Raw genomic sequence first — 25,813 nt, 5'->3', positions numbered from 1 at the left:
TGGAAGTCTTCACCTGCCATGGGTTGACCCTCCTGCAACCTCATGCGGACACACAAGCATGTTACAGTTGTAGTATGGGTGTTTATTGGGGTATCCAGAGCCTGGCATTTCACCCTACCTTTCCCCAGATGTGCTTGCCACCTCACTCACTGGGATGCAGGAAAAAAGGAAGAGATTCAGAGCAGCCTGTGGAGAAGGACTTGGGGGTGTTGGTTGATGAGAAAATGAACATGAGCTGGCAGTGTGCGCTCGCAGCCCAGAAAGCCAACCGTATCCTGGGCTGCATCAAGAGGAGCGTGACCAGCAGTCGAAGGAGGTGATCCTGCCCCTCTACTCTGCTCTCGTGAGACCTCACTTGGAGCATTGTGTGCAGTTCTGGTGTCCTCAACATAAAAAGGACATGGAACTGTTGGAACAAGTCCAGAGGAGGCCACGAGGATGATCAGGGCACTGGAGCACCTCCCGTATGGAGACAGGCTGAGAAAGTTGGGGCTGTTCAGCCTGGAGAAGAGAAGGCTGCGTGGAGACCTCACAGCAGCCTTCCAGTATCCGAAGGGGGGGCTATAGGGATGCTGTCGAGGGACTCTTCATTAGGGACTGTAGTGACAGGACAAGGGGTAACGGGTTAAAACTTAAACAGGGGAAGTTTAGACTGGATACAAGGAGGAAGCTCTTTACTGTAAGGGTGGTGAGGCACTGGAAGGGGTTGCCCAGGGAAGTTGTGAATGCTCCATCCCTGGCGGTGTTCAAAGCCAGGTTGAACAGAGCCTTGGGTGGCATGGTTTAGTGTGAGGTGTTCCTGCCCATGGCAGGGGGTTGGAACTGGATGATCTTAAGGCCCTTTCCAACCCAAACTATTCTGTGATTCTATGATTCTAAGATATGGCTACTGCCAATGGTAGAGGAATCAAAGCGTGTCATGGGAAAACCTGTGCTGGATACAAGAAGCAGTGAGACCAGCGCCTGTGCAGCCCAGCTGACTCTTCAGAATAAGCCCTTATGGCAGCAGGAATGCAGCCAGGTAGGCACAATTTAATTACAGTGACGTCAGTTCGCAATGCAGGAGTCAGAGGTCTCTCTGGACATGGGACCCAGAATGGTTCAGATGTTGAGCAGAGACTAGCAGAGGTCAAACTTGCTTGGATTCCATCCAGCCATGCTCCTGCTTTTCCTTCCTCTTGGGTTTAAGCAGGCTTTCACTTTCTTCCCATGTGCTTCACACCCTCCCATGTGATTTCTTCACCCAATGCCCTGAGCTCTGGTGAGCACCATAAGCCATCAAGCTACATTGGGAGCAGCATATCCTGTCCCTCTCCTTCAGGACCTTAAGGTACATCCCAGCTGAGAAGGAACCACAAGGGCACAGCATCAGGCAATGCTTTACACACACTGAGAATTCCAATAGTTTCTCTTGGACTAGTAAAAGCCACATGGTAGAGATGGGATGCTGCATTTCCAAAAGAGCACTCAGCCTCTGTGCCTGACCACAGTCAACAAGACGCTTCAGGAGTTTTTCCTTCACATGATCAATCAGGTTCTCCTGCTGCCCACAGATACTGCTCCTGAAACCCATACCATCTGCAGGCTCATTGCCACCTTATTCCAGCTCAGTTACAGACTGAGGGTTGCACAATAACATACATCAGGAGAACCCACATCACATTCCCAAAGCATTTACCTGGAGCAATGAGGAGCAAGTGACCAGTTTCAGCCAGAGCACAACCACAAAAGACCAGGTTCTCCAGATGCCACCATGGCCCAGATCCACCGCAGCAGTGGGCTATGACAGCTGTTGCACTTCCCAGGGCAGGCACAGGGGACAACTTCCAGCTGAGAGGGTGAGCGCACGTCTGACTGGATCCCAACTTGGCCGGCAGACAGGGTCTGGGATCCTTATCTATAAGCTTCAAAAGGGTCTGGAAGATAACGAGGGACTGGCTGCCCTGTACACAGTGTTAAAGCCTCTTCAAAACATCCTGCTGGTGCTCTGGGACTGATCGATAGCAATCAATTCCTGGCATCAGCGGGATTTTACAAGTGCCTAGTATCTCCTGAATGGGGCCATTAGCACCTACAATCTCAAACTAATAGCCTGTAATGAAGGGATTTTACCTATGCTAATAGCAGGGCAGATGATAAACAGCAATTCCACTATCCATGTTCACCGGAGTGAGGGAACCTTCATCTTGCCATAGCAGAGGAGAGAATATACAGGCAATGATACTGGTACCCTGGGAAGTTGGCAAAAGAATTGGCACCCAAAGAGCCCAAGAAGGGCCAGGGAAAGGTATCTTTATCACAGAAAAGTAAATGACTAACACAGGCACGCTGTTCTGGCCTGACCAGGGCAGTCTCCAAGACAAAAGAACTAACTGAGTGCATTATATTGACTAAATCCAAGAAGAAATACATTTACCCTATCTTCTGATTTAAGAAGCTGAGTTTTGCCACTGGCACTGAGGAAGCACAGTTCCCTGGAAACTACATCCTCACATGACCTTTTAATGACCACAACATTTGAGCAATAACTGGAGTTTCCCCCAGTTGCACCATCTCCTCCAAAGTGAATACACTGATGCCTGATATAAGGGTTGTGTTCACACTGATGCTGCTTCCCCCTGGAGACCTACCAGGGATGGGCTTCTCTCCCCTCCCAAGGCCACGCACCCAGCAAGAGTTAACTTCATGGCTGGTTCCAGCTCCCGCTTTGCGGGTTTAATAGGCCTAGAGCTGTCGCAAGGGTGTTAAACTCCCACTCTTTCAGTTCAAAGGCAGCTTTGCAGAGCTGAGCAGTCTTAAAATGCACAGCTTTTCAGAAGTGTGACCTTTTCACAAGGTTTCCAACTCAGTAAAGATTTGTTTCCTCCCTCTGCAAGCACGTAACTAATGGTAGTCATGAAACCCCTCCTCCAACAGCAGCAGGCAGGCGGGCCAGGCTCCCCATCGGCCTGGAAATGTCATGACCGGTTCCCTTTGGTTATTCCAACGTTGTTTCGGCAAAGGCTCAAGGGCACAGAAAGTCACCACACCATCATCAGGCATCCAAGCCCTTGCACGCCAGTCTTGCACACCGCTGCCTTGACTTCTCACAACAGAGGGGAGAGTTTCCAATGCACACCAGGCAGATAGGACACCAGTCCCCAGCCCTCACCCTATACATGCTGCCAGCACAGCCTCATTGATGGGATCCTGCTCCCACTCCTCCCCACCAAGACACTTGCAGCTCCAGCACTTTCCATGTTGCAATCCAAGAATAAAAGCTATTGCTGGGCAAACAAAGCAAAGCCTCAGCCTGACAGGATGGACAGCTGCATTGCCATGCAAAGGGACTTTTCCATCCTAAATGCCTGCAAACCCACAAGCCCCCAAAGAGCCTTGGCACGAGACACTGTTCCTGGCTGCCATCCCTCTCCTTCCACCCTAAAGCAAGCAAAACCCCTGCGCACACCATGCCTGCCCTTTTCCTCCTCTGCTTGCACTGCCTGGAAACCTCTCATCCCCACACAGAAGGGAGATCTAGAGGAAAACCAGAGGCTGGTTTTCACGCATCCGGGAACTGCCTCTATGTGCTACCTAGCTATGCATGAATCACTGAACTGCTCTGTCAGACAACTCCCTTTCACGTGTCATTTATTTCCTTACAAATGAGTTCAGCATTTCATATTTGCCCTTTCTCCCCTGTTTATACAACAGCAACGTGCGGATGAACTGCTGTCCCCTCCCAGGGCAGCAAGCCAGCTCCCAAAGGCTACCCAAACCCAACAAAGTCCACGCTCTGCATATCCCCACCAAGACCAAGGCTCTGCATACCCACATGAAACCTCGGTAGTGGTGTTCAGAGTGGGTCACAAAGCTTTGTTGTTGCTATGTTACAACCAAGAACCTCATTTCAAGATGCACCCTTCTTCCAGGGTGCCCGGGTCATCACCACAACAATGAACTCCATGACGGGAGGGACTTGGTCTGTAGAGACATCCATCACTGCTCCCACAGCTCAAGAGACTTACGTTACCTTAAAATACCTGGGATTAGCAGTCTAAGCAGGCAAGTCACATGCTCCTTAGGGCACTAGTCAAGTGCTGTAGGAACTGTCCTCAACTCCAGGACCAGAGTGAAACTCTAGTGCAGTTACACTGCTGAGAGTCACCAGCATGGATGTGCCAGGTATTTCTGAGCTAACCAACGGGACCCACCACTGATCCCAAAGTTTACAAACTCTTAATCCAAGGCACTGTCAACAACACGGTTGACATTTGCAAAGAACGCATTATTTTTATGCTGACAAAGCTTTTCCAAATGCAGGGCACGATATCACACAGGCCAAGTTTAGAGTTTAGGTTACGAGCTTCCCAGAAAAACTTTGGGCCAACCAAGGGGTAATTCCAGCCTTACACCAGACCTCATAATCATGCCACGCATCTCCAAAGCAAACCTTGGCTAACCTGAGTTTCAGCATTTTCCTTACCCATTACGTGTTTACTGCATGGGTTTGTTTGGATGTGTTTTGCTCACGACTTGCTCTTTGGAGCAACTCCAAATCTGCCTCCCTCTTAAGTTGCACTACAATATAGTCATTCAAACTGATTGCAAACATCAGAAGAGAGGGTTGATTTCTTTATGCACACTAATTCTAGACTAGGTCACCAAACTATTTTCATAGTTATGTCAGCACTGTCTAGACAAACCATTAAAAACAGGATGCAACGATCATCAGAAATGCAATGTCAAGCTTCTGCCCAGAGATACTGTGGGAGCCATAGGGAAAGAAGAAAAAGCTACATCTGTCCCATTCACATAGGTTGGACAGAGCTGGCTCCCTTTTCAAGTGGAACTTTACCAAAGCTCACCAGAAGAATATATATTTAACTGCAATTTAAAATAGATAAGCTGACATCAACAAGCTTGTAGAACAGCAGGATCTTTTGAAGGACTCTCAATGCAACAAACCCATCCAAAGCTGGCTCCTCTGCGCTACTGGGTGCCCTCACCTTGCTACCAGCACCAGATCCTCACCATGAGGATAACTACCACATCACGATATCCATGCCACCATGAAGAGTGCCTTGAGGCACGAGTCCCAGCACGTACACCAGGATTTGGCCCTCGACACTCGCCTTCACCAACCAGTAGGCTCCCATCCTCACCACCAAAACCACAGCCACTGCACCCAAGGAGACTTTCTCGGTAGCACTGCGCATCAGAAAGGCAGCTTCCCGTTCCTTGCCGCTTCTTGGCAGGGAACTCTTCCAAACTCCAAGAACACGAGCTGTAATCTTGGCAGAAAGGGACATGCATATAAAAATCACCACTCTGTCAAAACAGGAAAATAATGCAGGAGCTGATCTGTGCACATTAATCCGCTGCAGTCATGAGGAGACTATTTCCCTAGAGTAAGTCATACATTAAAAGGAAAAAGGGGGGAAAAAAGGGGGAGGGGGAGAAAAAAAGATTAATGTGACTTTGAAATATCACAAGTGCCGTTTATCTCCCTCCTGCCACCATAGGTTTCTTGTCTTTTTTATTTTTTCTCTTTTTTTTTTTTTTTGTCTTTTTAATACAAAGAGCCTTAAAATTCACAGTGGATACAGCCCCTCTGCCTCAGATGTGCAAACATGGGTGCGTTACAGCATAGCAAAAATAGATAGCACCACCTCCTGTCTCAGCACACAACCTTAACGTTTCTATAAACTCAATAAAAACCCTGCAACTGCCTTCCAGGGGCACAACCTTCTAATCACACTCAGGGTAGATGCATGATTCTCAGGGCTCCTACTTATGCTGGCAACTTGGTCACACACAAAGTTCAGTCCTTGCTACTCCTGTGTCGGCATGGAAGCCCAATGGAAAATATTGCTCCCTGGTATACATTTAGGAACAGATACAGAGCTCAGGCCATGCCATGGGCATGACTAGAAATCCAAGCAGGCATTCATTTTCCAGGGCAGGCCTAAAAGATTTTGCCAGTTAAATAAAATGAAAATAAATAAGGTTCAATCTATGTAACACAAAGAAGACAGATAACGCTTTAAAGCGAGGCGAATTGTGTGAACTCAGCCTTTGGCAATCCTGAAACAAATGAGCTCACCAGTCCGTTTATATTCTCATTTTCCTTTTACACATATCCCATAGATCATAAATATACATTAATAACTGTAACAGTCAAAGTTTACATTCAGCTGTAACATTTAGGATCAATACTCTTCAAATGACCTTTAATAGTAATGAGTTGCCATAACACTGTCTCGAGGACATTAAATTTTTATTAGAAATACTTTATTACAAAGGTTCAAACCTGTCTCCATGCACTTGTGCACCCATACAAATATTATCCAGCTATTTTATTTTCCTTGACAAAAATAAAAAGGCAGGTCTTCCAAGGTGTTGGAAAGAATGTGCAGTGTGGAAGCTTCAGATATTTCACATTTTCAGATATGGGTTTTTCTCTTTGTTGTCTTTTTAATCAGAACCCATGAGCCAGGGGTTGGAAAATCATCCACTTTGAAAAGTGATAAATAGGCATTGTTCCCATGTGGCTTGAACCGGATGGGACCGAGCTCCCAATTATCATAAGCCCTCAGTTCCAGGGGTTGGAGAAGGTGGGAGAAGCTGATACCCTGTGGACGTGGGACCCTGCATCACCTCCTGGTCCTGCAGACCACACATGCTCCCCAGGGATGCCAGCCAGAGGCTCACCTCTGCTCCTGCCCCTGGTCCATGGGGGTCCTGATGGGGACCCCCATCAGAACAGATCCACCTTATACAGCTCCAGCGAACTGAAAACAACACAAAGATGCAGGGAAACAACAACAAAATGGAAAGCAAGTCAAGATCCAGCCTCTCCTTAATTACTTTCTTAATGACTAGTCAAGTTCAAAGTCAGATCACGTGCACGTTCCACTGCCTATTTTAAGAATTCAAAATTCACAGAATGGAGGGCTTGTAGCAATCTATTTCTTCAGTTGCAGGTCCTGGACCCAAGCTATAGGGAAATCTGATTTTAGCAGAACAATGAAACCAAGCGTATGGAGGTGCAGTCAAACAAAGGAAACAGGGTGGGAAGAAAAATACTTCTCTGCATTGTTATTAGATGCCACCTTTAAGAGCTGCAAATTAAACACATTCAAGGCAGCACCATATACTGCCGTTAATGTCCTTTGAAGAACCTGCCTTGGCTCAGCACAGACACCAGGTTGCTACAAGGAGCCAGACCTGACTGGGAGGGCACCTCAAGCACGTTCGCACATTTAATTTTTAATTTCTTGGGATTTTTGACTCAAAAGAAACATTTCATTTTGCCTCTTGTTCACGCTGATCTAGAGCTTAGTCTCTAAAAAAAGAGACATTTTGTGATTTCCAAGCCACTTCCTAAAGAGCAGAGATCAAATTGGAGGGGGCACTTGCAAGTCAACACTTGCACACTTTAACCCTGTGATTTTTAGGGAGATGCTCTGAAACCACAGCAAGTATTATCCTCCCAAGTCCTTTGGAGAGGATCCTCTTTTTCTGATGATGATACCAGTAGACAGCGTGCACCCTGCCAGCAGCATCCCCGTCCCATCTCTCAGCAGAAGGCAAACCGCATCTCCCCGCCTTCCCAAACCCCTTATCTGGATCAGGGTGGTGGCTGCCCCTCACTGCAATCCCCATTTCTCCCATGGGCTCCTGCATCAGCTCATTAGGGTGGAGAAAGGCTCCAGCGCATCATCTCTGTGGGCTTGTCGAGGGCTGATCCCTGGCAGGTAATTCCCACTGCTTAATGACCCGAGACCAGCCGAGGCAGAGGCAAATGGTAAAGGGAATCTTCTCATTTGTTACCCTTCCCCACATCCCGATGAAAAGAATGATTACACTTTTAAGTTCGAACAATTCCCTGCAGTTGTAGCCATGTCATATCTAGATTGTCTAATTTACATGCATATTCATAATCCCTGTGTATTTAATTAAATTCTTCAATCCCTGGAGTGTCTTTCCTAAACAATAGTAATTTATCTTGCACAGATAAGGGTGCCCTCGATTTATTCCACTCTGTAGCTAACAGCATTTCCTTCTGATCAAGGCTAGGAAGCAAACTTGAACAGAAGGAATCTTTAAATATATTTAAATTGCAAGATTAGGCTACTTCTCTTTCTTTCCGTCTCACCCCAAGTTACCCTTTTAAATAATAACACTTTCTCCTGAGCTCCAAGGAAAGCCTTTCACCCGGCTTCCTGATAACAGCTGCATGCTCCAAATGCAAAAACACTGCCAAAACCTACACTGCAAAGAGATCTCCTAAACCTGGCATCACGAGTTACCAAGCAGCAGGGGTTTCACTCAGTGCGGTCCATGGGACATCCTCTGCACGCACCTTTCACTGCAGGTGACAAACTCTTCCATTGCAGCCCACAGCAGGCAATGCCCATGTTAAAGAGTCACAGCCAGAAGATGAAGAGAACTTCATCTTTCCAGCAAATATCCCTACACTAGGAGTTATTCCTCAATGGATAATGCTTGGCATCTCAGAGAGGGCCAGGCAATGCACCAGACACGCCAAGATGAGGCAGCCCTTCAGAGAGATGCCACCACCTCCAGACTGCTCACCGTGTTCAAGTACTACCATGGGGAATTTAATTCGGCCTACAATTAGAGAGGCATTAAAATATTCAGTAAAGTCAAGCTGATGAAAAGATCATGATGGGGAAGAGAAGAATCTAGCATTACAGCATGTTTTTCAAATACACATTTCTCTCACCACATTAAATCCACAGCTCTTAACAGCCTCATTCCCTCTTCCAAACCTCAGCCTCACTCCCTCAGCCCAGACCTCCCAAACCAGCCTCCAGGATGGTGTCAAAACAGGGTGGAGAAGTGCTGGTGTCTCCAAAATCCATTTCAGCCCCACCAGCTCTGCGTCACTGCTGCCTCCCAGAGCAGTGCCACGGTCCCTGCCAAGGAGCGGCCATCCCGCTGCCAACACAGAAAGGATGCTATTCCCCAAGGATACGTGGGGATAATCCCAATGCTGCAGGAGATGTGGGACCAGGCTGCTGTCACAAACCATCTCCTTCTGTTTCCAACACTGCAGTCAAGAACCAGGGCAGCCCTTTGCCTGGAGAGGCCACTCATAACCAGGGAAGCATCCTTCTGCTCCAGCCCTCTTTCTGAATCTCCTCCCCAAGCATCTGCTGCTGACCCCATCTGCACACAGGGGAACCCAGCCGCTCTGTTCCCAACCAAGCCCTCTAAGCCTTTAGAGATGCTGTTGCTATTCATGAAAATAGGGTGAGGATCCTGCTGTCAGCTCCTTCCTGGGTTGCAGCATCACCCATGCTGCAGAGTCAGCTCTAGGAAAGCTCTCAGGAATGGGACTGCTGGGACTGATGATGGTCAGGCTTTGAGTCACCGCTACTAAACCCACATTAAATAAAACCAACCTTCTCCTACCTGGGTGTCTCTGCACCCAGGACCCTGCACAACCTCATCTTCCAGTTTCACACAGAATCACATCCACCAGGTCCTTCTCAGGGGCATCCCCACGGCCACCAGATGCCTACTTTGCTCTACCACTGCATCACAGCCATGGCTTAACAACCACAGCCCTAAGTTGCAGCCTCTGGCCGACACCAGGAAGAGTCCCTACCCTTTAGATAGTTGCTTCTCCCCTTATTCAATAACAGGAGAAGCGATGGACAAGCATCGAGAAGCAATGGAACTGAACCTTGCACTGCCCTGAACAGTAAAAGGGCTCATGCAGCCACACTGCCCTGTTAATGCTGGGCTCAGCACCCGGCAGAGCCTGCAGGACATCAAGGTCCTCCACCAGCAGCACGGAGCCTGCCCGCGCCAAATCCTCTTCCCCAGGAATTCATAGCTGGATTCAGACATTCCCAGCCTGTTACTTATTTCAGTGCTTTCAGCTCTCCAGAGCACAGGGACATCCTGTCTTAAACCTGCCGAGCCTCATGCCAAGAGGACATCTGCTTGGAAGGCGGCCCCTCTGGCTGACCCAGCCCTGGAGGGCTGCCTTCCCGTCTCTGCAAGATCCCAAACAGACCCTTGCACCCACAAAGCCAAGCCAGGTCACAGCAGAGCCAGGAGCAAGAAGAGCGGCTCAGGCAAACCACAGCTCCCATTGCCACTTCTGAAGTGCTGCAAGACGTTTTAGACCTTGGAAACATTTTCTTGCTACTCAGGGCATTTTTAGGTTAATGGTTCATCAAACCTCACAGTCCAGGAAACCTTCGTGTGGCTGACCAAGGGGTGGGGATGGGTGGGGAGGGAAAAAAGCCCTCTTGGGCATCAGTCCCTCCCACAGCACTTGAACTGCAGGCTCTGGGCTGAGCTAGGAGCCATCAGAAATAAGGCAAAACCCAGGCAGGCAGGCGAGGGAAAACCTCACCACTGGCTTCTGCCTGTTTTGGATAAAGGGAACACAAGGAGCAAAGGAATCCTCATGGAAAGCATCAATCTCCCATTCAGGATGCTCTCCAAAACACAGTGTCCCCACAGGAGGAGCCATGCCTGCTAAGCCCCTCTGCAAATCCCTGGAGATGCTGGCACTCGGAGCACCAGGTGACAACAGCCCCAGCAGCAGAGGGAATCTGTGATGCCTGAACTCCCCATCCACCCAGGAGCAGGTCTCCAGTGAAACACAACTCTGATTCCCTGCACTGCCTTCATTTAGCTTGGTCCTTTCCACCTAAGCCTTATTTTACATGCATTGCTCAAGTGCAGAGCAGAGCATCGGTGTTTTTAGGAAGAGCCCTCAGTTCCCTGAAGCTCACTCTTCTTGGAAAACTAGTGCTTTCAAGCAAATTTGGACAACACCCATGAAGTCATTCCCCCACATCACCCACCCCCTTTTTTACAGTGGAAGTCGAGGAGCAGAGCCATGGTTAGGAACATCTAATCATTCATCTTCATCCTGGCCAGTTTTTGTAAGGTTTCACAGTTTTTCAGAGCCTGACTAACAGCAGATTTTTATCACAACACAGACTGAAAGGCAACAGAGAAAAATTTACCTCTGTCCCCTCTCCCAGCAAGCACAGCACTAGTTACAACACACTTCAGTTTCCCCTCTGCCCCTCAGGTTCCCTATGGGGAAGGCAGCCCACTGCGAGCCACCAGCAAATAACCTCCAGCTGAAGCCAAGGCACAAGGTATGGGAATCTTTCAAAACACATCACTGTGCTGAATGCGGACACAGATGTTTGTGCTGTACGAGGGTTGTGACTCAAAGCGGGCAGAGTGATGCACCTGAAAGTACCCACTCTTTCCATATGCCCCCAGTTATGTGGTTACAGGAGGTGACCAGAAACCATCGTTTCATAAGTAACCAGTAACTTCCAAATGAAAAAGCAAATACCTGCTCCCAGAATACCTCACTCGCATGGGAACAGCCTGACCTTGCCAATCACCTCCTCACCCACACCGACCATAAAAGCAGAAGAAAGCAAGGACGTGCTGCTCTTTGCCATTCATCTGGTGAGGTGGTTTCAGAAGCCGCTGTCCTTGTATCATAGAGGGCTGTAGGCAGGTTTAACAGCAAGATGTTATGTCCTGGCTCTGAAACCAGCAACCTCACAAACCCCTGCCTGAACATGCTCCTCCATCTCAAAAAAGCCATCTGCTATCAAGCACATCTGAAAGGGGTTTAGCTAAAGAGCCTGAATTTTATGTAGTGGGATGAGGTCCATAAAGCTAAAGCTGACTGAGTCAAACTCAAGAGAAGTTAAGAGATGCAGAGAGCTCTAGGAAGGGGAGGCAGAGGATGTTTCCATGCCACCTAGGAGGTTCTGGAAAAGAGCAACTAGGCTAAGCTCCACTGCATCGTTTCAGAGGGCATAAGTTTAAAAGCACTCCAAAACCCACTGCTCATTCTTGGTCATCCTCACAAGCACCTGCTTTGCGCCTGTTGCTGGTGAGTAATATTTTCCACAGTGGGAAGCAAATGAACAGAAGCAGCATGCCAGAAGACGCTGAGTTCACCATCACACTTGGTCACACATTGGTTCCTCTCAGCAAAAACTGCAGGAGCTTTTAAGGTCCAACCTCATCATGATCCAGGGTCAGAACAGCACACTTCCAACTCACCATCTTTCAAAGAAGGTATCTGCTTAAAACAGGCACTCCTTCCTCACCCATCTTCTAGTCTCCAGAAGGTATTTCCTAATGCCACAGGCCAAGCGACACAGCAGGAGCTATCATGAGAAGAGATAGCTGGGGACCACACCAGGCACTGGAGCCCTGTGAGTGCGCTAGAGGCATCTCTCAACGATGTCAGCTGACCTCAGAGACAGCCAAGACCTGGAATGAGAACCTGCTGAGACCCCCAGGCTCCCAGTTCAAGTCTTCAGAGAACTTCCCAAGGCACCCTTATGTTTCCAAAGCGGATTTTACAGCCCAATGTTTAAACTTTGAGGCCAGATGCCCCCTGTTTTAGTAAGTACATCAAACATGGCTAGTGCACAGCTTATGTATCAAATAAGGCAGGCTTAGAAGAAGGGAGATTCAAGAAGAAGAGCATATTTCCCAACAGGAAAAGAAAAAAGAAATACAAGATTTACCTCAAAATGTAACAGACTGAGGGGACAAATTAAAAAGGGAAACCATAAAATGCTTGCCCAACTCCTTTTTTTTGATTCTTACATCTGCTGCTTTACAGTAAAGTTTCATCTACTGTGTATAATTAGATATATGTTCCATGATTCTATTCTATACAGATTTCTTTGAGACTTACCCATACAGTTTTTAACCCCAAAGAAGTTTTAACTGGAATAAAGCTGCAGTAAGAGCATCAACTCATACATAAAGGTCTCGGAAATGCTGCAATGTGAACAGGTCAAACTTTCATCCTGTGGTCTGCAGACTCGTGTTAAGGAAGGCAGCAAGAACGCACCAGCTTACTGCTGCTCACCTTCAGCTCCCGGAACACTTTAAAGACCTGCAATTTGGAAATCAGATGCAAATCCCTAATCCAGAGCAGTTCACCAAGAGGCAGCAGTATCAACACTACATGGCGTTCCCATTACCATGCCTGCTCTGGCTGCCTGGCTGACTTCACGCTCCCAGGTGGCTGAAGCACTGCAGAGGTGTTGCAGCATATAATATGGCAGTCTTACCTAGAGAGGACTTGGGGACAGGTCATTCCTACGCAGCATGTTTGGACACCAAACTGCAACTGAAGGCTACCTACTGTCTCCCAACCCACCACCCCTGCTCTTCCTACAGCAATTCCAAACCACGGACACCAATGGCACCTCTCCCATTCAAGATGCTTGGCAGCTCTACTGAGCAACTTCACACTTCATGGATGCTCTTGTACCAAAAGGCCAAGGCTACATGACATCCCCTGTCCAGCTCTCTGGATCACACTTTCAGGACTGGGCTACACTAGAAAGCCCAGGGCAAAGCCTAGCAGGTTTCCCAAGAACAACCCCACATTCATCTGGGCCCAACTCCTCCTGCAAAACACAAAATAGCTCTTTTGTCATTTGCTAGGAAAAGGTAAAGCTTGCTTGGGTTTTCTTGCTCCATGAAATGGTTATTTCCTTCGAGATGAGAAACAGAACAGAGAGACAGAAGGCCAATAATTCCAGTGCTAAAAATCCAGCGGTCCAAACAGATACAAACACAGATCTGAAAAAGCTCAAGAGCAGCAGGTCCAGGACATGAACTTGACTCTGATTCTCAAGAGCCAACAGATAACCTCAGTGGGAGAAGGGGAGACCAGTATATGGGCAAAGGGGATACCCTTGATTTGGAATCGCAATCCCACACTAATCATTTTGACAAAAAGGAAATCTCAAACTCATTTAGGTCATGGTGCATCCCCTAAAACCTTAAAGTCATCTGTCAAATGCCATCGCACTTTGATATTAAGCACTTAAAACGTGTGCAAGAAGGGAAGGAAACTGTCTCCACTTACACGTGAAGGACCAAACACCTCATGCTTTACTAGGGTAGAGGAAAGAGCATCAAGCCTGCAAAGTACCCAAATATCCCATTCCCCTTTGCACCCATGCAGTTCACACTCCTGGGAGAAGCCAATCTGCCAGTGTCTCCACCAACCATGAGCAAAACCAAGGCGATAAGCAACAGCAGACATCCACCAGCCAAGCTAAGAGGATGAAGCATTTCTCTGGAAACAATCGGGTTCTCTAATAACAGGGCTGCAGCGGCGGCGTGAAAGAGAGGGAGGAGGAGCAGGCGGGGAGAAAGGGACTAGCTGGATATTTATCCCATCCTCATCTTTGTGTTATCAGTACCCCGGTATCAGCATTGTTCAAAATGGCTGCTTAGATGGTTGCCAGCAGCAACAACAGAATCGGTCCATCTGCTGGCATTCTCCCTAATCTATCTCAAACACTGGTCTTCTTTTTAAATGCACGCAAGGGAAAGAAGGGGGGGAGAAAAAAAAGTCTGCCTTGTACAAAGAAACAGAATCCTCCTATAACAGAGCCTTTTAACTAGATTTTATGCCACCCCTGTTTCCAGGACACACAGACAAAAGTTAATTTTACAATAAAAGAACCAGTGTAAGGTGCTTTTTTGTTATGAGATCAGAAAGCAAATGGAATTTGAATTGTCTGCAGTGGCATGTATCTGACAAAGATTAATTTAAACAGATATTGTCTCTGAAACCAAAGTCCATTGAACAGCTTCACAGCCTATCAACCATGCGAAAGCAGCTCCTTAGCAGCACTGCTGACTCCACCACTTTCTTTAAAAATGGCTTAACCTATTTCTTGTAAGATAAAAGGTCATATACAGTTCTATTTTACACACCCATAATAGCCAAAGGCACACCAAGGGAGGACAATCAGGAGAAAATAATAAAGGGGGGGAAGGATTTCCTCCCCCTTCACAGACAGATGCTCAACACTTGCTGGGTATTTTTCAAAGCACGCCGGTAGCGAGCGGCTGCAGCACCACCAAAATGTTTCGACATCCTTAGAATAGAATAAAAACCCCAGGGCCTCTGCAGGTCCCCAGTGCAGGATGGAGGAGCCCACCCGGGTGGAGATGCTGCAGCTCACCACAGACGGCATGGGATGCTTCCTTCGCAGGGATATAAAGCCACAAGGATGCAGGGGAGGAGCAGCCAGGCTGCTGGCTTACTTGGTCCATGGGCCAAACAGGCAGGGGCAGGCAGGAGGAGAGAAGCACTACTCATACACACACACACACTCCCCAACCCCTCTCTAAACACTGGGGTATTATTTCTCCTTTTAATCACAAGAAACAGATCTGTGCATGCCATCAGCGGGCTGTGCGGATGGAGGCAGCTGCTCAGACTCCAATGGGGGACACACACACACACAGAGGAGAAAAGAAAAAAAGCTGCAGAAACCCAAATCCTGCAATTTCTTCCCTTTTTATTTCCAGTTTATACGGAGCACCGCAGGGAAAATGCTACCAGACAGCTTCAGAGCATTTGATACAGCAACGACCCAGCTTTGGGAGAAGAACGAAGGCAAAGCAAAATAAAAGATGACAGCCAAAAGCACTTTTAATATAGTTTCAGTACTTTCAAGAGAAAGCTTCTGTACACAGAGCAGCCAACGAACTGTTACCAAAATAAACACAACTGGCTTTAAAAAAACCTAAAAAAACTCTTTCTGATGATAAAGAAAATCAAAAGAGACGAGAATCAGCGAATGAGGCAGAAAATACATTTATTTGTCATCCTCCAGGCACACTGCTTTTAATTTGGCATCCAAAGCCACTGTAGTTCATTAATGCAAATTATATTTATCTCTGGAACCCATTTGTTGCTCTGTCACTTCTTTGACAGGGCACTCGTCTTCATCAGGGCAGCCGAGCAGGCAGGGCACAGCACGTGGCACCTCCAGAGCTCCCTGCCTTTAACAACCACATAACACCAACAACGAGTAATGGCTATTACTGGCATCCTGAGCAGTCACCCACACGCCAACATCGGCTGAAGGATGGAAGCCAAGGCTACTGGACAGCATCCGGAGCGGAGGCAGAGCCTGTCCTGACCTTGCCAAGGTCCCAGACACCAAGTCTCCAGCATTCCCATGGGGAATCCCGCTCTGCCTGCAGCTGCGGGGCACAGGCATCGTCTCCAGGTGCAAGGACAGCAGCCAGGCAGATACCACGCCACATCCTGCTGAGCGAACCTCAATAACGATTAGCAGCCCGCGGTCAAACGAGCTGGGTGGTGTAGGTGCAGGCAGCTCATTACGGGTACTCAGCAATGAGGGAGGCACCCAGCAGGGACACAGACCCCCCTCTCCCATTTCAACCCAGTGGTGACAGCAGTAGGACATTTGTAAGATGACAGCTGAACAAACACATCCACATGCAATCTTTCCAAGCTGGCATCCCAGCAGATCTGCCTCTTGTGCACATTCATGGCCTTGTTTTTAATGTGAGAAGTAATATTGCGTCCAGTTCCAAGAGCCTCATTACAAGAGAGATGCTGAGTTGCTGGAGCAGGTCCAGAGAAGAGCAGTGAAGGTGGCTTAAGGGAGACCTCTCTACAACTACCTGACAGGAGGATGGAGAGAGGAGGTGGCTGGTCTCTTCTCCCAAGTAACAAGTGATAGGACAAGAGGTAACGGCCTCAATCTGTGCCAGGGGAGGTTTAGACTGGATATTAGGAATCATTTCATCACCAAAAGGGTGGTCAGGCGTTGGAACAGGCTGCCCAGGGCAGTCGTTAAATCACCATCCCTGGAAGCATTCACAAAGCATGTAGTTGAGGCTCTTAGTGCCATGGTTTAGTGGTGGGCTTGGCAGTGCTGGGGTAATGGTTGCACTTGATGATCTTAAAGGTCTTTTCCTAAATGATTCTATAGAGAAAAAAAAAAAGAAGAAGTGCACCCAGAAAGCAAAATGCGACACAAAAAAGCCCAGGATTTTATTAATTTTTGCATTACAGTAAATGCACCATTTTACAAGGCCTAACCCCAATCCTGCACAAAGTCCTAAGCTGTAAGCTTGAGACAAAAAAGCAAATGCTCTTAAAACGCAGCACTAGAAAATCCTTTTGGAGAGCAGCACGGCGGTGTCATGCACAGGTGAATCCTTGGTATTTAATGAAACACTCCCTGCACCAAGTGGAATCTATTCATATTTAAACATCAGGATAAAAAAAAAAGCCATTAAAAAAATCTCAATTTTCACTCCTGCAACATTTCAGTGTGAACCCATGAAGATGCTTTCCCACACACATCCCCCAAGAAGTGTTTTGCAGAACCTGTGTCTTCTCTGCGAGATATTACCGGGCCCCTTCCCAAGTCTTGTTGCAAACGCACAAGTCAGGGCTCAAGTCTGTACATCAAACCCTCTTATGGACACCAGGAGAAAAACAAAATGGGGCTCAGTCCTGCTCTTTCAAGCATGGAGGAGAGCATCTCCAAGGCTTTGCCAGCTCTGCAGGCAGTCAGGGAGAGCCCCCCACCACTAGCCCACATCCTGGCTCCATCCAGAAGGTAGGCTTGTCTTACAACACTTATTAATGCAGCCAAGGTTTGGTGTCCTTTGAGTTCTTATTTTCATCGGAAATTTGATCAATTTCTATTAATGCTAGAGAAAGCCAAAACTAAGTAGAGGCAGGAACAAGTTATGAGAGGAGCTGCTTTCCCCCCCTCCTCTCATCCCGACAACCAGGAGTATGACAGCCCCATGACAAACCTCCTCAAGACATTATCAAATATAAGGTAGGACATACTGTAAGTTCATTTTAATACCCTCAATTATTCCACATCTCTAACTACTTGCAGAATAAAATCACCAACAGCCACAGATGGGGAGCTCCATAGAGAAACACAGGTTAAACCATCACCTGCCTCCTGCTGAGCAAAGCAGCAGAGGACCCCAGCAGCCATCTTCCCAGGTCTCCAACAAACATCATCCACCACCCCATCAGAAGAAACAAGCACTGCTAAGAGACAGGAGCAAGTGAAGGCTCCTTCCCCCGCTGCTTGGCTGCCTTGAGAAAGTGAAGAGATGCTGCTCCTCCCGAAATCCCCACAGGGGCTACTCCAGTGATGCAGAAACTCTCATCACCACTAAACACAGAGATGCCCATGCCACCTAAATGCAAAACCCCTAAAAACTGAACGCAAGCACAAGGTTGACCATGCTATTCATATGGGCTAACCCCAGATGGGAGCAGGTGTCCTGGTGGGAAAGGGGCGCAGGACATAACCCCAAAACCAAAGACTTGTCACCTCCCCATGGACCAAGTCCTCCTCCAGGGCTAGGCTCACATATGCACCAAGGAAACACATCAGCCCACAACCTCTTTCTCCCACCCTAAAGCTAAAGGTTTTTTTCTTTTTGTAATATATATGTATCCAAGGAAAATGAAAAGCTGACACACCACAAGAGATGATTCACAGCTGAATATGACTTTACAGAGCTATTGCATAGACGAGCTCATTTAAGTTTTCCAAAAGTCCTATCTGAGGTTAGAGGGACTAATCATAAAACATCGAACATCAAAGCAAGCGTCAAATAACAGCAAAGCACATTCCCTCACACAAAGCTTCAGAAACAAAGCACGCAGGCACATGTGGTTTACGTTATTGCAGTTTTAGCACAGTTACATGTTTCCTAAAAGATTCCCTCTAGATGTGGGCAAAATTAGAATCTGCTGTGAACGACACAAGAGCTGGAAGTGGAGAAAAGCAGCTTCTTACCTGGGCGAAGCTTTATAAAGCACAGGTAAGCAGAGAACGAACTCCTACTGCCTGCTCAAGCCAGAAACCAGGAGCTGTCACACTGAAAAACACTTCCAACCTATTTACTCTTAAAGCCGAAACTTAAGTATTTCATCTCTTGTGCTTTATTTCCCAGGTCTCTAGCCTCTTCAAGCCAAGTTTTGCTTGGAGTCATTACCCACCTCATTAAAAAAGATGTCCCAGCTTCAGAGGGTCTGTTTAGACTCTTAAAAAAGACTCAAAAGCCAATAAACAGACCCATTTTAAAAAAAACAGGGTAAAATTCCAGGTGTCAAAGCCCTGCTAGCTCTCCCTGCACTACCAGCAAGAAACTCTGGTGGTTTTCATCATCTCCAATTGCAGGTTCTGTAATACAGTCCCAGAACACTCTCAAAAACTATCTCACCTATGAGGGAACAGCAATAAACAGATCATAAGTTTTAATGCCTGATAATCCTCTGTTTTAATTATGTTAAGGAAAGAAAAAATAGAAGCGTAAAGAGTTTAATGCATATTTAAAGTGTTCAGTTTCCATCATGATAAGGCTAATGAACCTCTGCCAGGCCCTTTTATGTGGTTTAAAGTATTTTAATATATATGGTAGGGTAAAGTGCTCTGCCCATAAAGAAAAATGAAGTTAAAATTAATTAGCAAATTGGAGACATGTTGTATAACAACCACCCCACCCGAAGATGAAGAGTATACAGAAGAACTAACTCCCTTAGCAGCACTCTGCCACAGAACACCAGGTTTCAACATGAAATAAATACATTTCGTGACCCATGGTATTCCTTTCAAACCTGCTCTTGCTGGATGCAGCCTTAAGCCTAGACCCAGGAAGAGAATGATCTTTACACAAAACAAAAGCAACCACAACCGGCCCTTAGAGCCCCATCAAAGTGTTTTCCCCAAAATAAACTGCTCTATAAAGCAGCACACCACACAGACTTTTAAAACCAACTGGATACAAATTTAGACTCTGCCCCATACCATGGCACTGGGAAAGGAAACCAAATGCTCACCTAAAAGTAAGCATTTTTAGAAAAAAAACTAAAATAAAATCTAAATGAAACTAAAAGGGGGGGGAGCCAAAAGTATTTGCAACCACGTTAAGAACATAAGAACCCATGGGTATTCTTACCCCTGAAGCTGCATTTCAACAGGCGTCATTACAAATATACACCACCAACACAAGCTGAAAACTATACCGTTGCAAAAAGCTTCCAAATCAAAACTCTTGCACTTAAAATGCATTTGTAGGTATTACTCAAAGGTAGCAGGTCTAGCTTAACCTCTGCCCGGGCAGAAGCAGGGTCAGAAAATCCCTTGTGCCTGGATGTCCAACTAGGAAAGCTGGATATCCATGGCTGACCTGCACAGCATCAGATAAAATACTCAGAATTAACTGCTGGTCTGAAAAACACAGGCTCCCTCCAAGTGTTTACAAAGCCTGTGCATTCTAAAGCCCTGGTTCATTCTTGCTCTAACAGCAAAAGTAAATTCTGTCTATGTACTTATGGCTGGACTGCATACCTCCCCATTGGGGCACAAAGGCTTATCTGCAGGGAAGGAGCACACACACCATGGAGGTTCCTAAGAGGCTGGTTACAACGCAAAGAACAACACAAAGCTCGATGCTTCCTCTTACGAGTAATCACAGAAAGCAATGGAAAAGGAGAATTCCCACCTAAAACTGCCACGGACACTCGCCCACCCACTGGCAGCCGCGACAATTTGCGGGCAAACCACATTATGCCATATTAAACCATACTAGGGAGCGCAGGCGAGAAACATGAATTTGTTCTGCCAGATCACAGCCTACTGTCAAAATCCACCAAAAGCCTTTTCTCTCTCCCAAAACCCAAGAGATAATGGTGTAAAAACTTTTGTTCATAAATATTTATGCGAGTGAACTTGTTAAAAATTAACCGCTGTCGTTAAAGGTTTTGTATCCTTTAGGATTCCCGGCATGCAGTGCAGTCGCATGCTTTATATTAAGCCTGGCATTTCTGCATTCCTTTCCTGCATGCTTTTGTCATTTGTCTAAAAATTAAAAGGGAAAAAAACCCACACACCACACACACACAAAGACGGGATCTGTACACATAATAATAAAGCAGTTTTTAAGAAGACAAAGATGCCTGTGTTCAACATCCAACATCTTTCTTTGAGCAAAGGGAAAAAAAAAAATCCATTTAATGACTCCAGTGAGATCAGGGTTTAAGCCTCGTTTAAGTTTTACTAAGCATGAAGGAATTATTGGTTGATAATGCGGCATATATGGTTTTCCTCAGACCTGCCAGCTTTGTGAGCATGAGGGAGCTGAAGCCCAAAGCAGTTTATCCCCATGGGTACAGCCCTCACCCCTCCACACCATCTTCCATCTCCAGAAGGTCATTCCTCTTGGATCTTGGCTTTCAATTTTTCAAAGAGATTTTTCCAACCACAGAGAGCAGGAATTTCACATCTGTATGATCCTTCTATTTTTTTTCTTTCACAGGTCTGAGTCAGAAACACAACTGTACAAACATCTGATCTTTATTAACAGCAAATCTCAACTGTGCAAGCCTCAGGTCGTGACGCCAGGAGCTGGCGGTGTCCATTAAAGGGATCCTTAGAGAGGAACAGTAGTTTTGATTTAGCGCCGGCGAGCATCAAGTAAGCCAGGGTTGGGGTTTTATTTTTTTTTCCAAGACATAATGGTTCCCATATAAGCCAACAACCAAGTTCCTATCTTAACTGCAAACACACACACGCAGCCACAAAAGTGTTTGTGTCTCCAGTGGCTGGAGCTCTTCCACCTCACCTTCCAGCAGCATCCGCAGGATGGATGTGGAAAGTTGGCGGAGGACATCTCAGCTATGCCTCCGTCCGCCTCGGATAAACACTCAGCCTTTCACAGCCTTTTGTTTGATGTAAATCTTCCTGCTCCAGCTGAGGGCTGCTCCAGGGACAAAACCTGAGGTGTCTGACCCCGCATCACCCACCCGCTGCCATCGGAACATGACCTGCACTACAGCCAAGACTTGAACGCCTCCTGCTCCTAAAGCAAACTCCCACAGCAAGCATCCCGCGTGCCCCTCTTGGGCTGTAAAAACCAGGGATAAATCACCCAGTGACTTTGCAGAGAGCGCTTCCAGAACACGCTGCTTCATCTAAAACCACGATGGCTCGGAGGACAATGGGAGCAAGCTCCGATTTCAAAGCTGGGGAGATGGTTTAGACTTGTCAGGGGATATGAAACACCAGAGCCAGGACCATCCTCGCCATCCTCTGGCTCGCTCAAAGCAGCAGTGGGGAAGCGCAAGGAAATGCGGCGCACATGATGCTGGATGCAGCGCTGGATGTTGCTTTGGGATGGGAATGCTCTGCGAGCCCCGCACGCACCTGACCCCAGCGCTCACCCAGATCCTTCACAGCATCAGCTAAAGCCTCGTCAGAGCCACATTTCAAAGGTAAAGAAATTTAAAAACTCATTGAAACAGGAAAATTCCTTTGTATAGAACCAGCCCTGGGTTTAGGCAACCACTGCCTCCATCTCCCATGCCGGCTGCTCACTGCACCCACACCTTGGTGGGCAGGTCAATAAAGCATCGCCCACAGCAAGCTATTATTTTCCCTCCCCTCCTAATTTTAAAGTTCCTGAAGAGCTGCTCCTCTCCTCCTAAAAAAGAATTATTTGGTTTCAAGTTTAAAGTATTTTAAACAGAACAATTAATCATCTTAACACAGCCCTTAGAAAATATTAATTCAGCCAAAAAAGGGTATAATCATATCCTCGGAGAAAAACCTTTTGTGCTACAGGAATTTTCACTGCATATCCTCAGAGGTGGGAGGAGAATTCTTCTGCTGTCTCCTATTTTCACAGCTCAAATGGAAAATGTTTTGATAAAGCTCTTATGGATGTAAACTGTACCAAATGGGATTTTGATTTTTTTTAAAGCAAGGGGGTTTTTTTGTCCCCAAAAGGAAGAAGGGCTCTTTAAATAAACACAGCCCAACTCACCATTCCTTACAACAAAAACCACCCTCCCTTCACTCATTCACGCCATACCCTGGCACAAGATGAATTTACATTTCACATTTGCAAAACAAATTCTAGCCTAATGTCATTTTAATGGAAAGGCGCATTTCAATCACTTCCAATAACAACCGGGAGTGGATTATTATACGTAAACCACCACAATTTGATTCTCTTTAAATATATACGGATGTAAGGCGGCTTTTGGATGGGGACTAGAAGGATGGGGGAAGAGGAAGAACATTTCCTCTCCAACAATCCCCCTCCGTCAGTGCACACAAAAGCCACCTGCCCATGGAGAGAAAACACGATGCCATTATTCCTACCACCATTCCCACGGCCCCTTCGCCACCAAAGGAGAGTGAAGAGGCCACGTACATCCGCCCCCGAGCATCGCTAGTGGTACCCACCAGTCCACCCAACTCGTCACCCCAACTGTCCCCTTCCTTCTCCAACAGCCAGTCCCTCTGAAGGTGTCCGGGCAGAGGGCTGGGAAAGGGAAAGCAGGGAACAGATGCCCCCCTAGAGATTTTCCAAGGGGAAAAAAAGCCGTGATGGAGAAGACAAAGACAAACGCTCAGAGCTGTTGGGGAGATGCGTTATGTTGATAACTCCATCTCCCGGTGGCAGCGCCGAGATCCCAATGGGAGCATCGGTCCGGGTGCTCCGGAGTGAGGGGGACCCCGGAGCGGAGCTTCCACACAAATCCCCGACGGGCACTTGGGGAGAAATGGGGGCGGGGGGGCGTGTCTTTATTTCCCACTCGGGCTGAATGGACGGCGACCGCGCTGCGGGCAGCCACCGGTGACACCCGGGGACACGCACCCTACTGAGAGAGGATGAGGAGGGGGGGTTACCCCCAGCCCTCCCACCCGCCAGCCGTCATCTTCCCAGCGGATCACCAGGCGGTCCCTGCCCCCGGGGCAGGATTTTCCTGTCAAACCACAACCGCGCCAGACAAAAGGCTGAAGCGCTTGGAGGGGAAGGCGGGGGGGGGGAGAGGCGGACACAGAAGCCTCCCGGGGCCCCGTCCCGGCGGCACTCACCGACTTGCAGCACGTTGTCCACCGCGCCGGTCTCCAGCAGGCGGATGCCGCGGCGGAAGGGCAGCCCCTCGCCCTGCGGCGCGGCGGTGGGGGCAGCGGCGGGCGGCGGCGGGCCGGCGGCGGGGCTCTCCTCACCGGCCGCGGCGGGGGCAGCGGCGGCAGAGGGTCCCCCCGCGGCGGCGCTGGCGGGGGATGCGGCGGCGGAGGCGCGGCCGGGCTGGAAGCTGGAGTACATACAGATCTGCCGCTCGCTGCGGGGGAAGCTCCAGTAGACGATGCGGCGCTGGACGGGCTCGGGGATGCGCTGGAAGCGGCCCTCCACCCGCTCGAAGGCCCAGCTCCCCGCCACCCGCTTGGCCGCCGCGTCCAGCAGCGACTCTGGCTGCAGCAGGCTGCCCGCCTCACCGCCGCCGCCGCCACCCGGCCCCGACGCCGCTGCCGCCGGCCCCACCGCCCCCGCCGTGCCCGCCGCCGCCGCGGGGCAGCAGCCGGCCAGAACCGGAGGGGCCCCGCTGGCCCCCGCGCCCGGCCCCGCACCGGCCCCTGCGGCCCCAGGACGGGGGTGAACGGCCCCGGTGCCCCCCGCCGGGCAGGCCCGGGAGCACAAGCGCTTGGGGCCCGGGGCGCCGGCGGGCAGCGGCGGACGGAGCAGCTCCTCTCCCTCTCCTCCCTCCGCCATGGCTGCGACCGACTGAGCCGGGCGAGGGGAGGAGAGACGAGGAGGAGGAGGGGGAGAGGGCGGGCACCGGAGGTGGAGACTGCAGGGGGTGGTCCCGAAGGCCCGGAGCCGGCCCCGCCGGGGCGGTGCACCCTGCAGCCCCCTGCGCGCCCCGCACCCTCCGGACCTGTGCTACGACCCGCACCTGCGGGGGGCAGGAGGGCAAGGGGGAGCCCCGGGGAACCGGCCCGGTGCCCTCCTGGCGGTGTCCGATCGAGAGGGTGGACACAAGGGGGACGCTGTGCCCTCGGTGCTCGGAGGGCGGGGAGCGGGAAAGCCCCGTGCCCATAGATCCCCACGGCGCTGGTGGAACGGGGTGTCAAGGCCAGCCGAGGTTGTGATGAGTGAGGGGGCTCGGCGGGGCTGGATGTGCCCCGCTCCACCAGAGGTGTCCGACGGGAACTGGGGACCACTCTCGCTGCAAGCCCCGCGGTACCCGGTCTGACCCAAGGCCCAGCCTAACCCAAAAATCACCTACGGATTTACACCGGGTAGGGGAGCAGACAGCAGAGCCCTACCCTTCAGCGGGCATCAGGGTTTGCTTTTTCGTTTGAAGCCTTGCAGCAGAGGCTCATCCCACACACCACTGCAGCATCCTTGGGTGCAGAGAGAATACTGGGTCCTGTGGCACACTCGTCCCTTGGGAGCTGCCTCCCAAGGCAGTGTTGACCTCCCAGGAGCTCTGCTGTGCTCTGAGGTGAGGTTGCATTAAAGCAAGGTCTTTCAGCACATCTTGCCTGACTTGGCAGCCCAAAACCCAGGGAGCTGACCCAGGGGCTGGGTGCTTTGCTGCTGTGCCCAGCAGGACAGCATCCCAGGATTTTCCACAGAAATACGTTTCCATTCTTTTGCCCTGCCCAATCTTAAGTGACAAACCTCTGAGGAAGAGCAGACCTCACAGATCCCAGAGTTTCATTTTCTTGCAGTTATTCTTGCTGCTTTGTGAACCAATTCCTTTCTATCTGCAGTTCAGTCACATCTAGACCATTACTGGTTACTCCCTTGTTGCAGTGATCTCCTATTTACTCTTACTGACAGAGCAAGAGTACATTTCCTGGAATAACAGGGAGATGTAATTAGGGAACAGGAAATAATTATGCACCTTTGCTATGCCATGAGGTACCTCCAAGCCCAAGGTCTCCCTAACAGGACCCGGAGGGAAGGAATCAGATTCCAGGCAGGCAGTGAGAGCAGGCAGAACTACTGCAATGAGAGATCTCCATTTTAGAGAATAAACCACATGCTAATCGATGAAGGTCAGGAGGAGGTTTTTCCTTGAAGGCTGAGGTGTTCCTTACTGCTGCGGCTGCTCTTGTTCAAGATAATCAGTGCTAACCAGCAGCAGGGCCTGGCC

The 25,813-nt window shown here is 48.9% G+C and overlaps 1 protein-coding gene across 1 annotated transcript in view; it reads right to left on the bottom strand.

Annotated features, from left to right (window-relative positions):
- The window catches only part of ZSWIM5 (zinc finger SWIM-type containing 5), a gene marked incomplete at its 5' end in the record, with an annotated part of 99,335 nt that extends 74,915 nt beyond the window's left edge, over window positions 1-24,420 (bottom strand). Inside the window, one exon of the mRNA XM_080622352.1 lies at window positions 23,742-24,420. Coding sequence (XP_080478478.1) covers window positions 23,742-24,420 — 679 coding nt within the window. The remainder of the gene's footprint in view (window positions 1-23,741) is intronic.
- Between the last annotated feature and the right edge of the window lie 1,393 nt (window positions 24,421-25,813).

Source organism: Psittacula echo, assembly GCF_963264785.1.
Source record: "Psittacula echo genome assembly, chromosome: 7".
NCBI classification, from domain to species: domain Eukaryota; kingdom Metazoa; phylum Chordata; class Aves; order Psittaciformes; family Psittacidae; genus Psittacula; species Psittacula echo.
This window is presented reverse-complemented; position numbering and strand designations above follow the sequence as displayed.